This window comes from Tympanuchus pallidicinctus, unplaced genomic scaffold (assembly GCF_026119805.1).
Source record: "Tympanuchus pallidicinctus isolate F22 unplaced genomic scaffold, pur_lepc_1.0 scaffold25, whole genome shotgun sequence".
Classification (NCBI taxonomy): Eukaryota; Metazoa; Chordata; class Aves; order Galliformes; family Phasianidae; genus Tympanuchus; species Tympanuchus pallidicinctus.
The window spans coordinates 8,116,770-8,134,481 of NW_026294742.1; the positions used below are offsets into that span (position 1 = coordinate 8,116,770).

A 17,712-nucleotide genomic window follows, 5' to 3' on the forward strand; every position below is an offset into this window, starting at 1 on the left:
TCCTGCTGATGGTTGCTGGTTTGTGCAGGGCCTTGACATATGTTGGTTGTTTTCTTCAGGAAGATAGAGGGGATCAGAAATGCTGGGCACAGTGATTTGCAAAGAACTGACTGTGCGAGAATGCATATCTGTGGTTTCTCTATATGCCAGTGCCATACAGACATTTCACACTGCACAGGCTGAGTGGCTGCTGACCTTCTGTTCCCTTTAACATTGCTTTGGGTATGCAATCTTTCTACGTTTCTTTTTAAATGTGGCAGGGTTACACTGTTGGCTACAAATCTACCCAGGAATGCCACCATCAATGCCACCATCATGCCACCAACCTTTTCTGTGTGGGTCACCTGCAGTATCTCAGAAATATGAGCAGGGCCAATGGGCTTTGGGCTGGCATCATTGGGATGACAGGATGCTGCCTTACATTAGATAGCAATATATTGTTTTTTTTACAGCTCCAAATAGATGTATCTGACAGTCGTAGGTGCATTTTCTGCTCAATTGACCACAAATCAAAACATTTTGCAGTATTACATATCCAAGCTTCTGAAGCATAAAAATTTAGAATATTCTGGAAGTTTTCGAATACTTGATTGCTATTATATTTAAAATAATAAAAAAATGAAATCAAAACCCGAGAAGGATATTTTACTTCTTGGAGAAGCTGCAGCTGGGCGCTCACTGCCATCACTGTGACTGCCCACTGCTTGTCACAGATGGCATCAACCAGCAGTGGGAGAAGGAGAGGTTAATTTATTTTTGTTGAGTTGAAGTGAATGCAGACAAAGCTATCCAGTCATGGGATGAATCTTCTGCTTTTTTGTTTGTTTCATGGGAGAAGAATGCCATCATCCTGAAATTGCAGCATTAATAGACTTGCGTTTAACTTGCTTTAAGAGTGAAGGGATAACAATATGGGAAACTACAAATTCTGTGCAGTTTTAACATGCCTGGCTGCGGTTTGGAGATGCTTCTGAGATAGGCAGTAGCTGTGGGAGAATCAGGGCTGGCAGTGCTACTGATGCCCATTGCCTGCTGTGCACTTTGGCTAAATTCTTAATTAGAGCTTAAACGCTGGATCCCCTTTTTACTCTTTCTCATTTTGCAAATGGTTTAACTGAAATCTGGACTGATACATCCTGGTTTGTGCATCACAAAACCACATGGCGTGTGAGAGCGACCTGACGTGACCGAGGGCCTGACCCTGCTGCTGCTAGATGATGTTACATTCCTTGGCTTGCCTCACGGAGCAGAAACCTTCACCCGTTTTCCATAGCTGCTGTATGTTATGCGCTGCTAAAGATGAGGGGAGAAATATTGGTGCAAGACTGTACATAAACCATTTGGACTCTTTCGTTAATGTACAGTATTGCATGCTTGCAGGTGAGTTGAGCAGAATCCCGAGATGATTAGGAACAGTTTTCACTGGGAAAGTAGGCATGTTATAAATATGTCCTAATATCTTACGGAAACTGCTGTAGTGGAAGAACTTTCTTACATCAAACTCAATCACATCACATTTTCAGTGAGCCTTGCTCACTTTGCAGTGCCCCAGCAGCACAGCGAGGCAGCAGCATCCCCAGGGACAGAGCAGCATCGTGGTGTGCACAGCAGGGCAGAGCTGTGCCTTGTGCTGCTCAGACACAGCCTGGGGACAGTGTGAGAGGTCATAGGGCCAGGGCAGCAGGTCCCCTGGGAGCTGATGGATATGTCTTCTGTATTTGTCACTTGTGCTGTGTTTCACGTGCCTCAAATTTCGAGTGTCAGGAGTACAGAACAGAGATTGAATTAAAAAATTTTGTGGAGTATGGAACAATTTCACTCCTGTAGCCAGGTCCGTTTGTTGTAGTGCCATTTGGGCAGGAAAGTATAAAGATGGCAATTGCATTTAAATGCATTTGGAATAGTCTTGTGTAACTGGCTTAAGCTCTTCCTTTTGGCAGAGTGTGGCAATGTGCTATCATAGAATGGCCTGGGTTGAAAAGGACCACAATGATCATCTAGTTTCAACCCCCCTTGCAGTTTGCAGGGTTGCCAGCCACCAGACCAGGCTGCCCAGAGCCACATCCAGCCTGCTTTGAATGCCTTTCCTTCTGTTCCCTTTACTTTCTTGCCCTGAGATGCAATGTACCATTGGGCTGCCCACGTCCTGTGCAGCAGGCAGTGCGGGTTTGCCATGGGAGAGGAAATCCTCATCCAAGTTCTGAAGGGAAACCGGGAAGCCCATTTCTGTGGTGGACCTTGGAGAGCAGAGCACAAGCTGAGGCTCTGTGGGGCGAGGACAGAAGCCCCAAACCGCTGCCATCTGGCAGGCAGCTCCCTGGAAGCCATCGCTGCTGGCATCCCAGCCCTAAAACCATGCTCATTCCCTCCCAGCACAGGCTCAGTGCAGTGCTTTTGCAGATCACAACACAGCGATTTGTCACTCGTGCTTTACCCCGGAATATCTGTCACTCTTGGTGTTGAAAATCTTCAGGAAAAACATGTTTTCATCCTCTTATTTTTACAGTAAGAAGCTTCCCTCTGTACTTTAGTGACATATAATGAAAAATCCCGCTGCCGACGGTTCGGAGCAGGGATGTTGTTATCTTGACAGGCCTCCAGCAGATCTACTCCACAATTGGTACCCTGGATCGCAGAAGGGTTATTTGCGTTGTCAGCAGCAGAGCACTTCCAGTGCTCAGATGCTGTCCCATTCATCATCTATCATTGCAGCGCTTAAGGGAGAAAAAATCAAAAGTCCCATGTGGAAACAGGAGTGTTCATCCCTGAAATTCAGCCTGTTGTATTTGCGAGTTGTTATTTATTCATTCTGTTTCTTGATCTGCTGTATTTACTCCTTGTGCCTGAGTTTTAAGTAGAAATAAAAATCTAGTTGTTCCTGTTGCCTGATCTCTAATGGGGGAGGACAGGAGGAGCAGCATGGAAATTGTAGTGTTGGAAATTGTGGCTCAATACACAGATCTGTATTTTTCTCTTTGCTGCTCTCGGGTCGTAGTGCAGCTGCTTTGGTGTGGACGGGTCATGGTGAGCCTATACAGTGCTGTAGTCAGTGGGCTGCGTTGGTGTGCTAGGTGTCAGAGTCCTCGTCTGCACTTTGCCACATGGAAAGGATCCGATTTAATACTTGACTGAGTCAGGAATTCCTATAATTAAGTGGTGAACCATGGCTGTCCATCACAGGAGGCTCTCCTGAGTTCTTGATTTCTGGAGCAGTGTATGATTGTGCTGTAAATGTTGCCCTTTGATCTGTCATTGCTGGGATCATTTAAGAGCTTGATGTGAAACTTCTTACTCCTCTTTATTTTTTTTATTTTATGCTAGAAGTGCTTTCTCCCTCCTTGTGCACATTTTCCTCCTTAGAAGTCAGTGTTTTATAATTGCCATAATGCCCTTTAGGAGGGTGTATGTTACGATCTACTAATGAGTTGCCTTAGAGGTCTCCTAATGACAAGCTGAACAACAGCCACAGCACATCATTATCAGACCATTACACGCATCCTTAACAATAATAAATACTCAGCTTGCTGTAATCCCATTGTCCTTCATTACTTAGCAAGAGGAGCTCAGGAACTTCATGGTTCAAGTGCAGGGTGGGGAAGTGTATCCCACCAGCAACCAATCCTCCAAATGCTGGTGGTTATGGGGCGAGAATCCCCCCCCTGCAAGGGAGTGGGGAGAGCTGCTTAACGAATACCTAATGAAGAAAATCAACACAACCAGGGCATCTTCCCAAGCTGCTGACTCCTCACATCACCAGGGGCAGCCTGCAGTCGGCCAGGCCCTGGGCCATTCATCCCATGCACAGATGGCACCCCGTGGTGGCTGTAAGGGGTGGCTCAGCCAGGTGTGCGTGGCTCATCCCTAATGCAGAGTGATGGAGTAGATGGAGCAGAGAAGCCAGTGAGTTGGTTAGAAAGGTAAATGTTTCAGAGCACGGCAGCGTCAGTAAAATTTACATTAGTGCCAGAGGGTTTTAAAGGTTTATTAGAGCTTCAAAATAATACATTTGCTATCTGGAAATGCTTGATAGGTGTGCCAGTCAGCTGTAAGAAAGTGAGTGTTGGTTACATCCCAGAGGAATCTGGCCAATTTTGCTTCCTCTAATAGAAATAAGGTGGAGGACTGTAAAAATGTCAAGCAGCAGGTTGCAGAGCATCAGCAGCTGAAGTAGCCGTTTATTTAACAAAAAGCCCATTTGGTTCATTTGAATTATGGGATATCTGACATTTTCCATATGGGAATTCTGGGCTGCTCGTGGCTGCAGCAGGATGGGGTCCGAGGGACTGAGCTGCCTGGTGTCACTGCTGGGGGGAGCAGCTGATAGCCAGCTGTTGCTGCAGGAGCTGAGCTGCCCTAACTCAGTGACATGAGTGGATGTGCCATAGATTTTGCCTCCAGGTGCTTCAAATGGCTGCAGGGAATTGGGTGGGTTTTTTTTTTTTTTTTTTTTTGTTTATTTTTAACAATTCTTATTAATTGTTATTTTTTTAATTGCTCAAGAAAATTTGGCTTCTATGTCAGTGAAGGAATGCTCCTCAAACATTAATATCCTACCAGATCAATTCCCTCCATTTAAAAAGCAGCATTCTCCAGTGCAAGACTTAAAATTAAAGCACAGCAACAGATGCAAACTGGCGTCTGTACACAGAAGTGTTGCAACAAGAAGTGATTACAAGTCTTCCTCTTTTTTTTGTTTACCTGCTGTCTTTTTTTTTTTTTTTCCTTTCTGACTTCTCCATCTCTTGCTTTAGTTCTATCCGTACACGGAGCCGCAGTCCTTTGTTGATAACCGTATCTGAGGTTATTGATCTCAGTCAGTTGTGTGGCACTGCCTCTCTCACTCCCCACACAGCCTGCAGCTCAGGGTGCCACGTGGCTGATGTAGCTGAATTGTTTTCACGAGGGAGAGCAGTGCAGTCTGAAGATGATGCGACGTGAGAGAGCACTGGACAGGCACAGAGTGGTCCATGCATACCTAGCTGAGGTGGTGGGACAGGCACATAGCAGAGCAGGCAGTGCTGTTAATGAATCGCTCACTGGACACCACCAGCTTTCTGTTTGGGAGTTGTGGCTGACGTGCTCCTGCTTTCTGTTACTAGGCTGTGCTCTGTGCATGGCTGGGCTGAGCGGTGCAGGGGCCACTTTGAGCCACGTGCCTTCGTGCTGTGTTCCTATGCATGTGCTTCCATATCTGTGGCATTGTTGCTTCTTTGGGGCTTGACAAACGTTTTTGATTTTTAACAGAAAATAAAAGCCAACGCTCTGTAGGCAATGAACGATTAAAGCAGCATCAGGAACAGCCTGGATTGCTTATGGCAGCAGATAGAAAACTCTCCCGGCTCAGGCACTGCTGTTAGTTACATTGCTGTGCAAAGTGAGTCTTTGGGAATGCTGCCCAAGTGCCTCTTTGGGAGCGATGTCCTGTGGGGCCGAGAGCACAGCCCTGCTGCAGTGTGTAGAAATTCCTGGCTTGGGATGCTGCTGTGCATTTGGGGGTGAGGTGCACATTCATGTGGGCATTCCTGTTTGGGAGGGAGCGGGTAAGATTGGGATAGTTCTTGTTTATAGAGTGGTGAATTCATGTTCTGACATTACCAGTTCTGAATGTGTTTTCAAAGCTCACAGAGCAGTAGATGGGTGCTTTCTCTTGTTGTAAAATGAGATGCTGAAATAAATATATGCCGAGGCGAGTTTTAGCTTTCCCAGGTCATAAATGTCTAATTTTTAATGCTATCACTTTGTAATATATCCCATCCCATTTCTGTGATTATATTCTGTGAGCTCCTAGTTGCTATTAAATTATATACAGATATCTGATAAATGTACATGTTATTAACTGGAACATATCCCTAAGATAAGCAGTAAGTTTTGGCTTTTGTTGTTAATTGATTTTTTTTTACAGCAATAGCAGCCAAAGGATTGCAAACATTCACGAATTTGCATGATGTTAAACATCTGCTCCTCCTGGTGGGAACTTTCACAGAGTTTCACTTAACTTGTAAATTCACATCAGGAATAAGGGAGGTGGTCCTCAGGCTTGGAGGGTATAGCTATGAGCAGAGCAGATGGGCAGGCAGTGTGGCAGTGGGAGCACAGTGTCATGGGCCAGCTTTGCCTGCAAGCTTTCAGCTCACTCTTTGCTCGCTGCTAATCAAGATCACGGTCATTGGTACTCTTCAGTGGCAGCAAGATGCTGTTGTGTCGTTATCAGACAAGGGATGTTGCATTGTAGCTACCTGCAGTATGATTGCTGCAGAGCCCTGCTTGCTGTTTTATACAGAGCATCCTCTGAACAAGCAGAAGTCAAATGGCTGATGTGACTGGTTGGATTAAAATTTGGTTAATTTTTATTCATCTGAAATATCTCCACTCAAGCACAGTGCTTCCAGCCCATGAAAATCAGTGTGTGTATACGGGGGGCTCGAGAGTCACAGATGTCTCTGCGTTGTGGGCAATCATTGCATCTCACCTAGCTTTTTCAGTATGCTTCTCAGTGCAGTGAGCTGCTCATTAGCAGGCAGAGCACTCAGAATGGGATCTGTCCATGTACTTTCACAAGAAGAGAGGGTTTTCCTTCATTCCAACCACTCAGGAGAAGCAGGAGGGAGGTCCCTCTGGCATCTCCATGCACGTGCAAAACAGAGCAATTAGAGGGAGAGGAAGATAGAGGCAGAAAATTGGCCCAAAGGAACAGGGATTTACAAGGACTGAAGTCACCTTTTATTTTCCTGTCCCTGTATGCATCTGCTCTGCCAGGTCAGACGGGCCATGGGGCTGCAGGTGCCAACAGCCCCCATACTCCCAAACTCATCGTTCTCAGATTCATCAGTCTGATGTTTGGGGACCACGTTTTCTCAGTTTAGGCATGCAGGCACTTCCATTTGGTATGCATGAAAATGGGCCATTGCTGGTAGGCAATTTAGCTGTAAACAGCACAAGAATTAAGGAGCTACGCTCATAAATAAATTTGTATCCCATAACATTTTAGTTTAGTCCTTTTCTGATGCTTCTAACAATGCCACACGAAGCCTGAATAAAGCATATGAAAAGATGGACTCTTGGGGAAGAAAAAAGGCTTTCTCAAATCCCTGTAACTTTGCCCACAGATGGTATTTTTGGTAACCATCTCATGAGAAAACATGTGCCCCCAAATCCCACACTGAATTTCTTCCCAGTGCTAGCAAACTGCCTTAGGAACAGCCAAAAACAGCCAGCGTGGTGAAAGGGGAGCTGTCAGACACAATGACCCCGTGATGCCTCCTGCTCCCAGCAGCTCTTGGTGGCAGTGAAGTGTGGCATTGAGTACTGGCACTGCTGGAGGTCACGTCGGTGGGAGGTGGTCCTGAGTGGTGCTGGTGGTCTGGAGGGGAGTCCCCCGTGGGGGTTGGCAGGTCAGAAGAGGTTTGATAGAGCTACATGTGTGGGTTGTCACCTGCTTGGTGCTTAGCATGGATTTGAACAACCACTGCGCTTTTGTACTGGAGGTCCCTTCCAACCCCTACAATTCCATGATGCTGTGATTCTGTACTGGGTTCTATGGAGCACTGCTGGCAGCAGCTGTGGTTGTGCCCAAGTGCAGCTTCTGTGGGGCTCACATCCTCCAAAGAGTGCTGGAGGTGTTAGGTTTGTTCACTGCTGGGGACCATGGGATTGCTGCTACATCATAGAATCTGTAGAGTTGGAAGGGACCTTTAAAAGTCATCTAGTTCAACTCCCCTGCAGTGAACAGGGACATCCACAGCTAGATCAGGGTGCTCAATAAGTTACTTTAATATTGTTAGCAGAATAGCTTCTTACCAGAGCTTTCTCAGGGAGTTCTTCCCCTCATCGGTACGTATATATATGCATATCATTTTTTATTTTTATTTAAGGAAATACTGCTGTTTCTAGCAATCATCACATTGTAAAGCACCTTGCAAAAGAATATTTTACAGCGAGAGAAGTTTGCCCGTCAAAGGAAGCTCTGCATTTCATCACCTGACTTTTGTTTTTATTCAATTTTTCCCATATTCCTGTGAAGGACAGCAAATCCCCAGCCTTGTTTCTTTTGTTATCTGCCTCGGCTCAGATCAGGCAGGGATCCTCCTGCGAATCCCACCGCAATTCACAGAAACCAGCAGTAAAATTCTTAAAGAGGGCAATTATTGAGGGAACTGGATTAATGATCTGTCATCACAGTTTAGCCACATTCACCACTGACCTTTCACAGAGAGGATGGTCTTGATAAATGCAGTTCATTACAGAGTTCTGACATGAAAACAGAATGGCACTCTGTGTTTCTTGGCAGGCTGATCAATATTTTATCTGCCAAAGCATACAGAAGTGCTAAACAGGACGAATTACGTAGCTGCAGCAAAACAGAACAAGAAACAGAATTGCTCGGGGCGAGCAGAGCATGTACATGTGACAGTTATTGGCCACACTTTGGCAATCAGACCCTGAGACGCTGTTTTTTCCCTTTCTTTTCTTCTGTCTTACTGTTTTTCTTTGCCTGTCATTCTTTTCTTTTTCAATACAAACAGGGCCGGGCTTCACTGGTTCTGGAAGCGTTATAAACAGATAAGAAGGGCTTGTTTTTGCTGAGGGCTTCCAGCATGGCTGGGAACCCACTGCCAGCATCCCCAGCCAGGTGTGGGGATGGCAGTGGGTGCTTCGAGAGGATGTTTCATGTCTCTATTAAAAAAAAAAAAAAAGAAAGAAATCAGAAATCCTTGTCTTTTGAGCCTGGCCAAATATATTGAAGTTTTATCCCAGGAGCTGCTCCTTGTGCAGGGGTCGTTTGAAAGTCACCAGCGTTTTCTTTTTAGGGCTATAAAGGAGGATGTCAGACTCGCAGAAGGGATCTGGGCTGACCCTCCAGCAGAGTGCTGGGAACAAAGGCAGCGCTGCCCAGGGCATCCTACAGCTGGGCAAAAAGCATGCAGCTCATCCCAGGGAAGGCTTCTGTTTGTCATACAAAGCATTTGTGTCAAATTAGGTTCTTGTTCAAAAAGCAGAGGGGCCATCAAAAGCAGTGATGCAGTCTCTTGGAATGGGGAAAGTAGCCTTTTTTGTTCCATTTTCCCTTTCAACTTAAAATAAATTCCTAAGCTGGGATCTGAAGGCATGGTATTACACGTTGTTAACACTATTAACTTTAAAAAAAAAAAAAAAGCCCTGCTCTAGCAGATCAGCATCTTAGTTTTGAGATCAAGTGTCTGCAGTGTGCCTAGAGCTCTCTTCTTCAGCAGTCAGCAGAATAAATTCTATTGGGATCGTGCTTACGGATGGAAAAACAACTTGCATGACTTTTCTTTTTCCTAACCGATCCTTATACAAAGTAGTGGAAAAAGATGTTCAAGCTTGCAGAGACCCAGTTTAAGGCATGGAAGCAGAAAAGCAGTTCTCAGCTCATCCCAGAGCTGTGCAGCCGGCAGTTCTCCATCTGGAGGTGGTACAGATGAGAGCAGGGGGCACTTGGGCTGCACACAGAGACGTCTCCAGCACTCAGAAACAGAGCAGGGAAGAAGTGCCGCAACAAAAGCAGCAGAGGCAGCTCCTGGTGTGCAGGCTGGGAGTCTGGGTTCCAAACAAGGCACTGCTGGGGTCTGTGGGGACAGCAATTGCAAACAGAGCCCAAGTGCCCAGGGTGTGCTAACAAGGAAACCCCACCGAGAGACACCAGCAGGGAGAGCAGTCAGTGGCTAGCGCTGAGCTCGTGTTGCAAAGGAAACTGCTGGAGGCACTTAGCAAAGCACAGACAAGAATGGGAATGAGTGAGAGGGCATGAAGATGATTTTTCTGTGATTCAAGTAGCAGCTGTGGTTATAATACCTGAAAGAACAGGAAACATAGAAGAGACAGGAGTGCTGCCAGAAACTTAAAGAGAGTATTTAGCAGATAAAGTTGGTGGATCCTGGGCACAGTGTAAGAAGATTATAAGTGTCACTGACAGCAGGAGTTGGGACTGGGGAGGAGAGAAAGCACTGAGCTGTGCTTTGCAGGACCTGTACAACAGCCCCAAAGGACTATGAGCTGAGTCCACAGGGAAGATGGCTGGATTAAGGATAAGAGAGCAATGTCTGGTAAGGAACGGGAAGGGGCTTTGTAAAAGGAGAACCTGGTTAACCTTAGCATTGGCTTGCCAAATGATCCAAGCTGCCTACGTGTGTCCTTGGTGGAGGGCAGAGGCAAGAAGTCTTCTGCAGTGCCTTCCCACTGCTTTTAGAGGAGCATCAGGTCCAGGTTGTGCGGATGGGTCTGACATCCCACACAAGGATGGCAATGAAACCAGTGCTTTGGCCAGGTGTACTGAGAAGTTGGGTCAGACAGAACATGTCTTTTGACTAGGACATGTTCTTTTTTCCCACGTGTTGTTTTTTTTTTATTATTATTATTATTTTTGCTATAATGAGATTAAATATATAAATTATGTAATTATTTATATGCACCTTCGTATATAAGCCTCAGCACGTTTTCTCATCAATCTTTTAGTTCCACTGAACAAGCACAAATGAGGAATCTTTCACCTCTGTGACAGAACTTTACTGCTTTTTTCTTTTCTTTGTGTGCTGCTGAATGCCAATATGTGCCTTGTCCTGAAGGAACTGCTTCTGCATCACTGCCAGGCTCAGGTGTCACAGGTGGCAGGGGAGGATGGCCAGAGGTGTGAGCTGTCACCTCCGTGCTGCTAAGAGGTGCTGAGGGAACGGCGTCCAGCAGAGCTGAGCAGCGCTGTTTTCTCCAGGGGAAAGGGAAGATGATGAGGTTTTGGAGCAGTGTGAGCTGGGGCAGAGCTGTGGTTTGCGTTAGCGAAATGTGAAACAGAGCTGATATTTTAAATAGGTGTAATTGTGTTATTGCTGGCTTCCCTTGCTGTTTGGGGGGGGTGGTCTGGTGTTACCCTGCTGCTGGGATGGGCTGGGCTGGTTGCTTGGTCCCTGACAGCAGCCATTGCAGTTATGGAGAAAAACATCTTGATGTTTCAATATGAACACAGAGCAGCATTTGGGGTGTGTTGCTGAGGCTGCCACCAGCTCTGTCTTCCCTCCAGTTTCCTTTATTTCACTCTTTATGTGCATCGCATCTGCCTGGAGGTGACAGCCGTACCCCTCTCAAAGTTCCCAGGTTGGCTCCTTGGGCTGTCCTGCAGCCATGTGAGCCTGTGCGTTTTGGGGAAGAACAGTTTTGGGGGATCTTTGTTGTCAACGTGTGGATAGAGCATGGGGGTGAAGGAGATCACCATCTCTTCCCTCTTGGCAATGCAGCCATGGGCATCGTGATGCATCCAAATGGGAAGCACCACGCAGGAATAAGGTGGGAAGCAAACTAAATAGTTTTCTCTGTCTTTGTTAGCGTAAGATACATCTTAGAATAGAATTAAGATTTGACTGGAAAGAAAGGAAAACTTCATCTCAGAGAAAAGCAATTATTGAAGTAGCTAAATCTGTATTTATGACAAGACTGCAAAATTGTGTGATTGCACTGGAGAAGGCAATCAAAATTTCTTTTAAATAAGCACATGATTGTAAGGAAGGCACTTCTTGCCATCTTCAGGATAGCTATCAAATGGGGGCGGGGAGAAAGGCAAAACAAATAAACAAGGCTGATAGCAACTGAGCTGCAGAGAAGCCTTGTTCTTCCATGGGTTGATCTCCAACTGAGATCTTTGGTGGTTGTTTAAGAGAGAAGGAAAAATGTTGCGGCTGCTCATTATCGCTGGGCAGTGAGGAGCCCAGAAGGGTCTGAGTTCAGGATGGGAAGTGAGCCTGGTTGTGTGGTTATTGCAGCAAAGCAGCACGGTGCTGGCCCCAATGGTGGGTGCATTTCCGGCCCCTTTGTCCCCTTCTACCTTCTCAAGTCATGATGTTTTTGAAGCTATGAGCATTAAATAGGAAAGGGGAAAAAATCTTGCCAGTAGATGGGTTTGCCATCAGAGAAATGCCTCCCACCTGGAATTTTAATTGGGTTTCAGTTGTAGCAGGACAAGAGGTCCAAAAATGATGTTGGCTCAGCAATAAAAGGACAGGAAGGCTGGCGGTCAGTATGACAACCTGCTGTTATTTTTCAGAGGAATAACATTTGAAGTCTTTGGGGAGCTGATCTGCAAGAACATTGTCCCTTAAAGAGTGGAGAGACCCTTCAGATTTAGTCCAACATGAGAGCTGAAATAGAATTGTTTCAAAGCTGTCAATGCAGAGAATAGAAGCACAGAGAAAAGGGCATCTAGCAGGAGCAGCGGGCAGTGCTGTGCTTTGCACTAAAGCAAACAGATCTGCACCAACAGGAAAGCGGCCGCACTTCATTCTGCTAAGCTTTGCCAGACAGCAGTAGAGCAGAAAAGGGCAATAACGCTTTCGGTGCTCCGGGCACGTGGGTCAGCTTCCTGTCTAAGAGGATGCCTTTAAATCAGAGCAGAGCACTGCTCAGAGGATTGCTGGCAGCCGCGAGCACAGCGGGAGCTTTCAGGGTCACAGAGGTTTGGTCTCATTGCTCTAGCCAGGCTGGTGTCACTTCAACGCGAGCGGCTTGAGGGCTTCTCACTGATCATGACGTTTTTCCCTGGTCAGGGGTCGAGGGAGGTGGCTGTGGCAGCATGCAGTGTCACTGCAGGCAGCAGGCTGCTCCACACCATCCTTCCCCACCAGCCTAGAGTCTTGTGCTGTGTCTGAGGCTTCCTCGTGCTCTAACACCTTGAGAGTGAGATGTATTTGCTGTCCCTGTGCGCTTCGTGCCTCATTTACCCCAAAAAGGTTAGTCCCATGTGTTGCATAGGGTGACACTGGAGTGTTTGTGCCTCGAATCAGCCTCCTATGATTTATTTTTCACTTTGTGATCACTGGACTGATGATATTTAGACAAATGTGGGGCAAATGTGATAAGGGTGGGGATTGCAAAGCTAAGTATGAAAGTCTGTTAGCAAAGCCCTATCATCTGCAAGGCAACGTTCTGGAGACAGCCCTGACAGCAGGGCTCAGCCAAACTGTCAGCTCCTACAAAGGATGACCACTGCAGGAGCTGCAAGGCGCAGCCTGGCACTGTGCCGTGTGTGCAAACAGCCCGGCTTTGGCTGTGCCATATTTATCATTGCTTCAGAAGCAGAATCCCTTAAAGGATCCTTGTGCAGTAACTCATCCCTCCTTCCCTCTCTTCCAGGTGACACGTGCACCATGGCCAGCTACAGGCGGCTGAAGGGCGTCGTGTTGGAGCTGCAGGCGCAGCGCTCAGCCCCACCGCGCCGCCCAGCCGCCGACAGGGCTGCCCAGAAACGTGCTTTGGTGGAGGAGCTCTTCCAGCACCTGGATGAAAACAGGGATGGGCACCTCAGCAGCTCGGAGCTGGCGCAGGTGGGTGCTTTGTTGGGTGCAAATGGAGTGGGCTGTGTTTCTCATTTTGGAAAGGAGAGGTTGGCTGTGCCACAGCGGGGGGAGCGGTGATGCTGCAGCCCCCATGTCTGCCTCTGCATCTCTGATGTGGTGTCCAACACTTGGTGATCCTCCACAACAACAACATGGCAGTTTTCCAGCATCATCCTTGCTCCTGAGAATAGCTGATAATCTTCACTGCTAGCAGTTCCAGGTAGCTTTTGATTCTGTGTAAGTTAGGAAGAAATCCTTTCCTTCTTCCTCCTCTTTTCTGGATCGTATGGTGACACGACAGTAAAGTCAGAATACTTTTAAGAGGTTTATTTTGCCAGGGTGTTGAGGCAGATACTGAAATTTTGATTAGCTGATCCTAATAACATTTGAAAAGGTGAGAGCCTGAAGAAACTGTTATTTCTAATTATGGGCCTGCTGTGCTGTTGGAATTCATCTAATTGGTAAAGTGAACCAGCGCAAGCACTTCTGCTGATTACTTTGTGTTCTGAACTTGTTTTCTTAGTGTGAAAATTTGACAAAGCAGCCTTATAAATATGAGCAGCAGCACTACACCAGATGTGGGAGAGTGTCCCCACACTGATCTTGTGGTTCTCTATGTTCTATAGAGTGTCCCTACATTGATCTTGTGGTTCTCTGTGTTCTATGAGGACAATGCAAGCTTGCTGCTCCTCAAGCAGGACCACTTGCAATGGATTTGCTCTGAATTTTAATCCTAATGCTGTTGACACGATGCACAGTCCTGCCTGCACAATGCCAAGTGTCAGCATAAATTCCCTTAGATCTGAGCTATGAATGTATACAATACTTCATCTGAATTCGGTGATCTCTTATAAAGGCATGGGTAGGGATAAGAAAGCACTTCTCTCTGAATTCAAAGCCTGCTTTTGCACAGTTACATCTGAGTGTGAGAAAGAGCACAGAGAGGGCTCCAGGCCCAACAGCAAGCAAAGGAATTGGCTGCTAGTTTTTTTTTATTTCTTCTAACTATATCATCAAACTCAGTAAACGTGTTTGCAGCTCTGTTGCTTGCTGCAGTGTAATGAACTGACAAAGTCCAGCCCTCAGCTGGAGCCCACTCAGCCACACGTCCTCTGTGCACACACAAAGGCTGACAAAGTGCCAGCACCTCTCAAAAGACAAAGCAACACCAGGTAATGCTGAGTGCAGAGGGGCTGGGGATGCCTTTAATGCTGAGCTGAGCTGCAGTGCTGTGGGCCCCACTGGGGCAGTGTGGGCAGGTCAGGCTGTGCTGGGCACCACCTGAACCCTGGGGCTCTCACACTGCCTATATTTCTTCTTAGCTCCAAGCCAGGATGACTTCCATCTGCTTTCACCTGTCTGCTTTATTCACTCTGCTTCCAAGGGATTTTTGTAGGCAATGAGCAATTTTTAATTTTCAGTGTTACAGCCTTAAGAGAAAGTTTCTTGCCTTGAGAGGCAGATCTGTGACTGATTTGTGTTGGCTCTTTTAATCTGAAACTCACCACAACTTTAAAGTTCCTCCGAAAATGGGAGTTTTATTGCCCATGGGTAGAGGCAGATAAAATGAGCATGGTGCACAGGGAGGCATGTGATCTCATTCTCTCTGGCCGCTGGATGAGCTGTTGTTGTGCATTTTCTTTGTTTTACTTAAAAGAAAAATAGTCTCTTGAGCACCATAACCTTGTCTGCAAGAAACAACCTGAGGCAGGTAACACACACTGCTGCAGGAAACAAAAAGCACAAAAAAACCCAAGAAACAAAACAGTCATTTCTAAAGCCTGAAAGGGGTCTTTAGGAGGCTCAGTGCAGAGGGATTTGTCCCAGAGGAGAAACTGGAAGCATAGTCCCTGCAGCAAGGACAGTCCAGTGCCAAGGTAGCTTCCAGCACAGGGACACAGTTGAGGGCCTGTGCTTAATTGCTTACTGTCCATTACACAATTGCTTTGAGAGAAAGAGTGACAGCAGATGATCCATCCCTTCTGTGTAGAGCCCGCTCTGTGTCCTCACTGCCAATGGATTCCATTGAGCTGTGTTTTCCTCTGGACCCAGCAGCGTGAAGCACCCATGTTGTCCTGCAGCCATGGGTACACAAATCTATTAACAAAGGTAGTAATTGGAATGGTATTTCCATTTAAAACCTGAATGTATTTTCTAGTCAGATTCATAAATCCACTGAACACATTGCAGCTGAAGTGCCTTGTGTGTTGTTGTTTTTTTTTTGTCTCTTGACATTAAATCAAAAGGAATAGTAAAAAAAACTTGTAGTCTGATGAAAAGCTGATCAATTTTCAATACGAAGATAAAGGGAAATTTCCATCTTTAGAAGATTGATCTCAAATGTTATGGTTGATCTCACTTTTATTGAACATTTTTACTGGCTAGGTGAAGGGTCATTTTTTTAGCGTTATTGCTTTAAATTGCTTCAGTATAATGGGCCAAGACTAGAGGAGTAAATAAGAGAGTCTCTGGATTGCAGCAAAAGCCTTCCTGCCCGGGACATGCAGTATTTCAGGAGTTTTCTTCATGTTCCACAATAAATTCAGAGAAGCCATTGTTTTCATTATGCTTAGGTCTGAGTTTAACTGTTTGCTAACTTGGATGTATGACTTTCAAATCTCTCTTCATTTTTCATGTGGAATGTGTGAAATCCTTTGCATGCAGAAGAAACAAACTGTTGAGAACTGAAAAAACACATTCATTTTGAGTATACCATCATCTCTTGCTTGTTCCAGTCCTAAAGGGGAAGGTGAAAGCACTTGTGGAGTGATACTTTTTTTTCCTCTTTGCCCTATAAACCTGGTCCTAATCTGCTGACTTACGAAAGCACTGTTCTCCAAAGCCTCTGCTGCTCAGAGGCATTCAGAGAATTCTCATGCACCAGTGCCAGCAGCTGGCACCCCGAGCCAAGTTTGTGCCAAGTCAGAGCTCCAGCTTGGAGGGTTTCGTGGTGCTGGGAGATGAGTTGTGACCATCCTCACGCCCCTCTGAGGAGGAAGAGGAGGATACTGCCCAAGGGTCATTTAATGGCGCATCTGCTGGGTGACTCAGAGCCACCGTCTGTAGCTTTGCAGTGAGGTTGAGCATTTTCTCTGCTGCAGGTAATGAAGAAAGAGGATCTGGAAGATGATTTATTGGATTGTACGCTGGAAGACCTCCTCCGGTTTGATGATTATAACAACGACGGGCGCTTGACCCTGCAAGAGCTCTACACGGCCTTCCGTAAGTCCTGATGCTTCTGTCTGTCCTCAGTGTTGAAAGCGTGTGAATATCTGAGATGGCAGTGCTCCCTGCCCAGGCATGGTCAGCAAAGATGATCCCTTTTTGTATTTCATGTAAGGCTTGTTTTTAAAGATTGCTGTGCTTCAAAGGGTGGGCAAGAGCCAGGAGGTTGGTAAAAGCGTATGGGACTCGGTGTTCTTGTGGGTTTTCTCATGCTTTGGGCTGATGGCATCTTGTTGGTGGCTGTTGAGAGATGTTGGGGGAATGCCATGTATGTAGCCGTGAGCGTGTGGCTCCTGAGTAGCTCTGAGGAAACAATATGTACAAGCTGTTTTTGCCAAACATCATCTTTCTAAAGAGAAGGTTTTCAATTTGCTTGACTTTCATTTTAAAAAAAGCAACTTTGGATAATAACATTTAATGTGCTTTCAGACTAGCCCCAGTAATCACCTTGCACCTATTTGAACCACATATATATTTAATTCAACACAGCACACTCAAAGCAGCAGATATACAGTAAAACATAAAACTTCATCCGTTAAGAAGGTGATCAAGTGAGTTACCCCAGCTATAAAGGTTTGACATGCAGTTATTTGGGAGTGTATTTGGATCAACGCGTTCTCAAAGTCACGGGAACTTGAAGCTAAATTCCACAAGTCATCTGTATGAGTTCTTGGTTCAGTGGATTTTAAGCAGGCAATGAAAATAGGACAGGTACAAAATATTAGCCCAGGGACAGAGGAAATAATCGATAAACTGCAGAAAGTATTGCTGCAAAAAAGCACGGCGTATTGAGGATTTATCAAAAGGATTTTGAATATTAAAAGAAACCAAAGTTCAGATTTCTCTATTTTCAGTTTCCCAGAATCCCTGCTTTTATCCAGAGCATTTATTGGTTGTTGGTTTTCAGTTAAAAAACAAAGCACGTTGCTTGCAACTTTGGAAACTTTACAAGATTCTGCATGTGAACTTCAGTGCTTGGTTAAAGCCTGGCTTTTTACTTTATTGCATAGTCTGGGAACAACTTCTCAAAAATATGTTTATGAGCTTTGTTCTTCATTATGAGGCAGCCCTGGCCCCTGACAGTAGTTTTGCAGTACATCAGGCACATTTTTCACGTTGTGTTGCTTAGAATTCAGCCACGTCACTTATT

At 45.8% G+C, this 17,712-nt stretch overlaps 1 protein-coding gene across 3 annotated transcripts in view; it reads left to right on the top strand.

Annotated features, from left to right (window-relative positions):
* The window catches only part of FSTL4 (follistatin like 4), a 187,544-nt gene that overhangs the window by 84,642 nt on the left and 85,190 nt on the right, over positions 1–17,712 (top strand). For all 3 annotated transcript variants that reach the window (XM_052689642.1, XM_052689640.1, XM_052689641.1), the window contains 2 exons: positions 13,135–13,325; positions 16,439–16,559. In XM_052689642.1, coding sequence (XP_052545602.1) covers positions 13,135–13,325; positions 16,439–16,559 — 312 coding nt within the window. The remainder of the gene's footprint in view (positions 1–13,134; positions 13,326–16,438; positions 16,560–17,712) is intronic.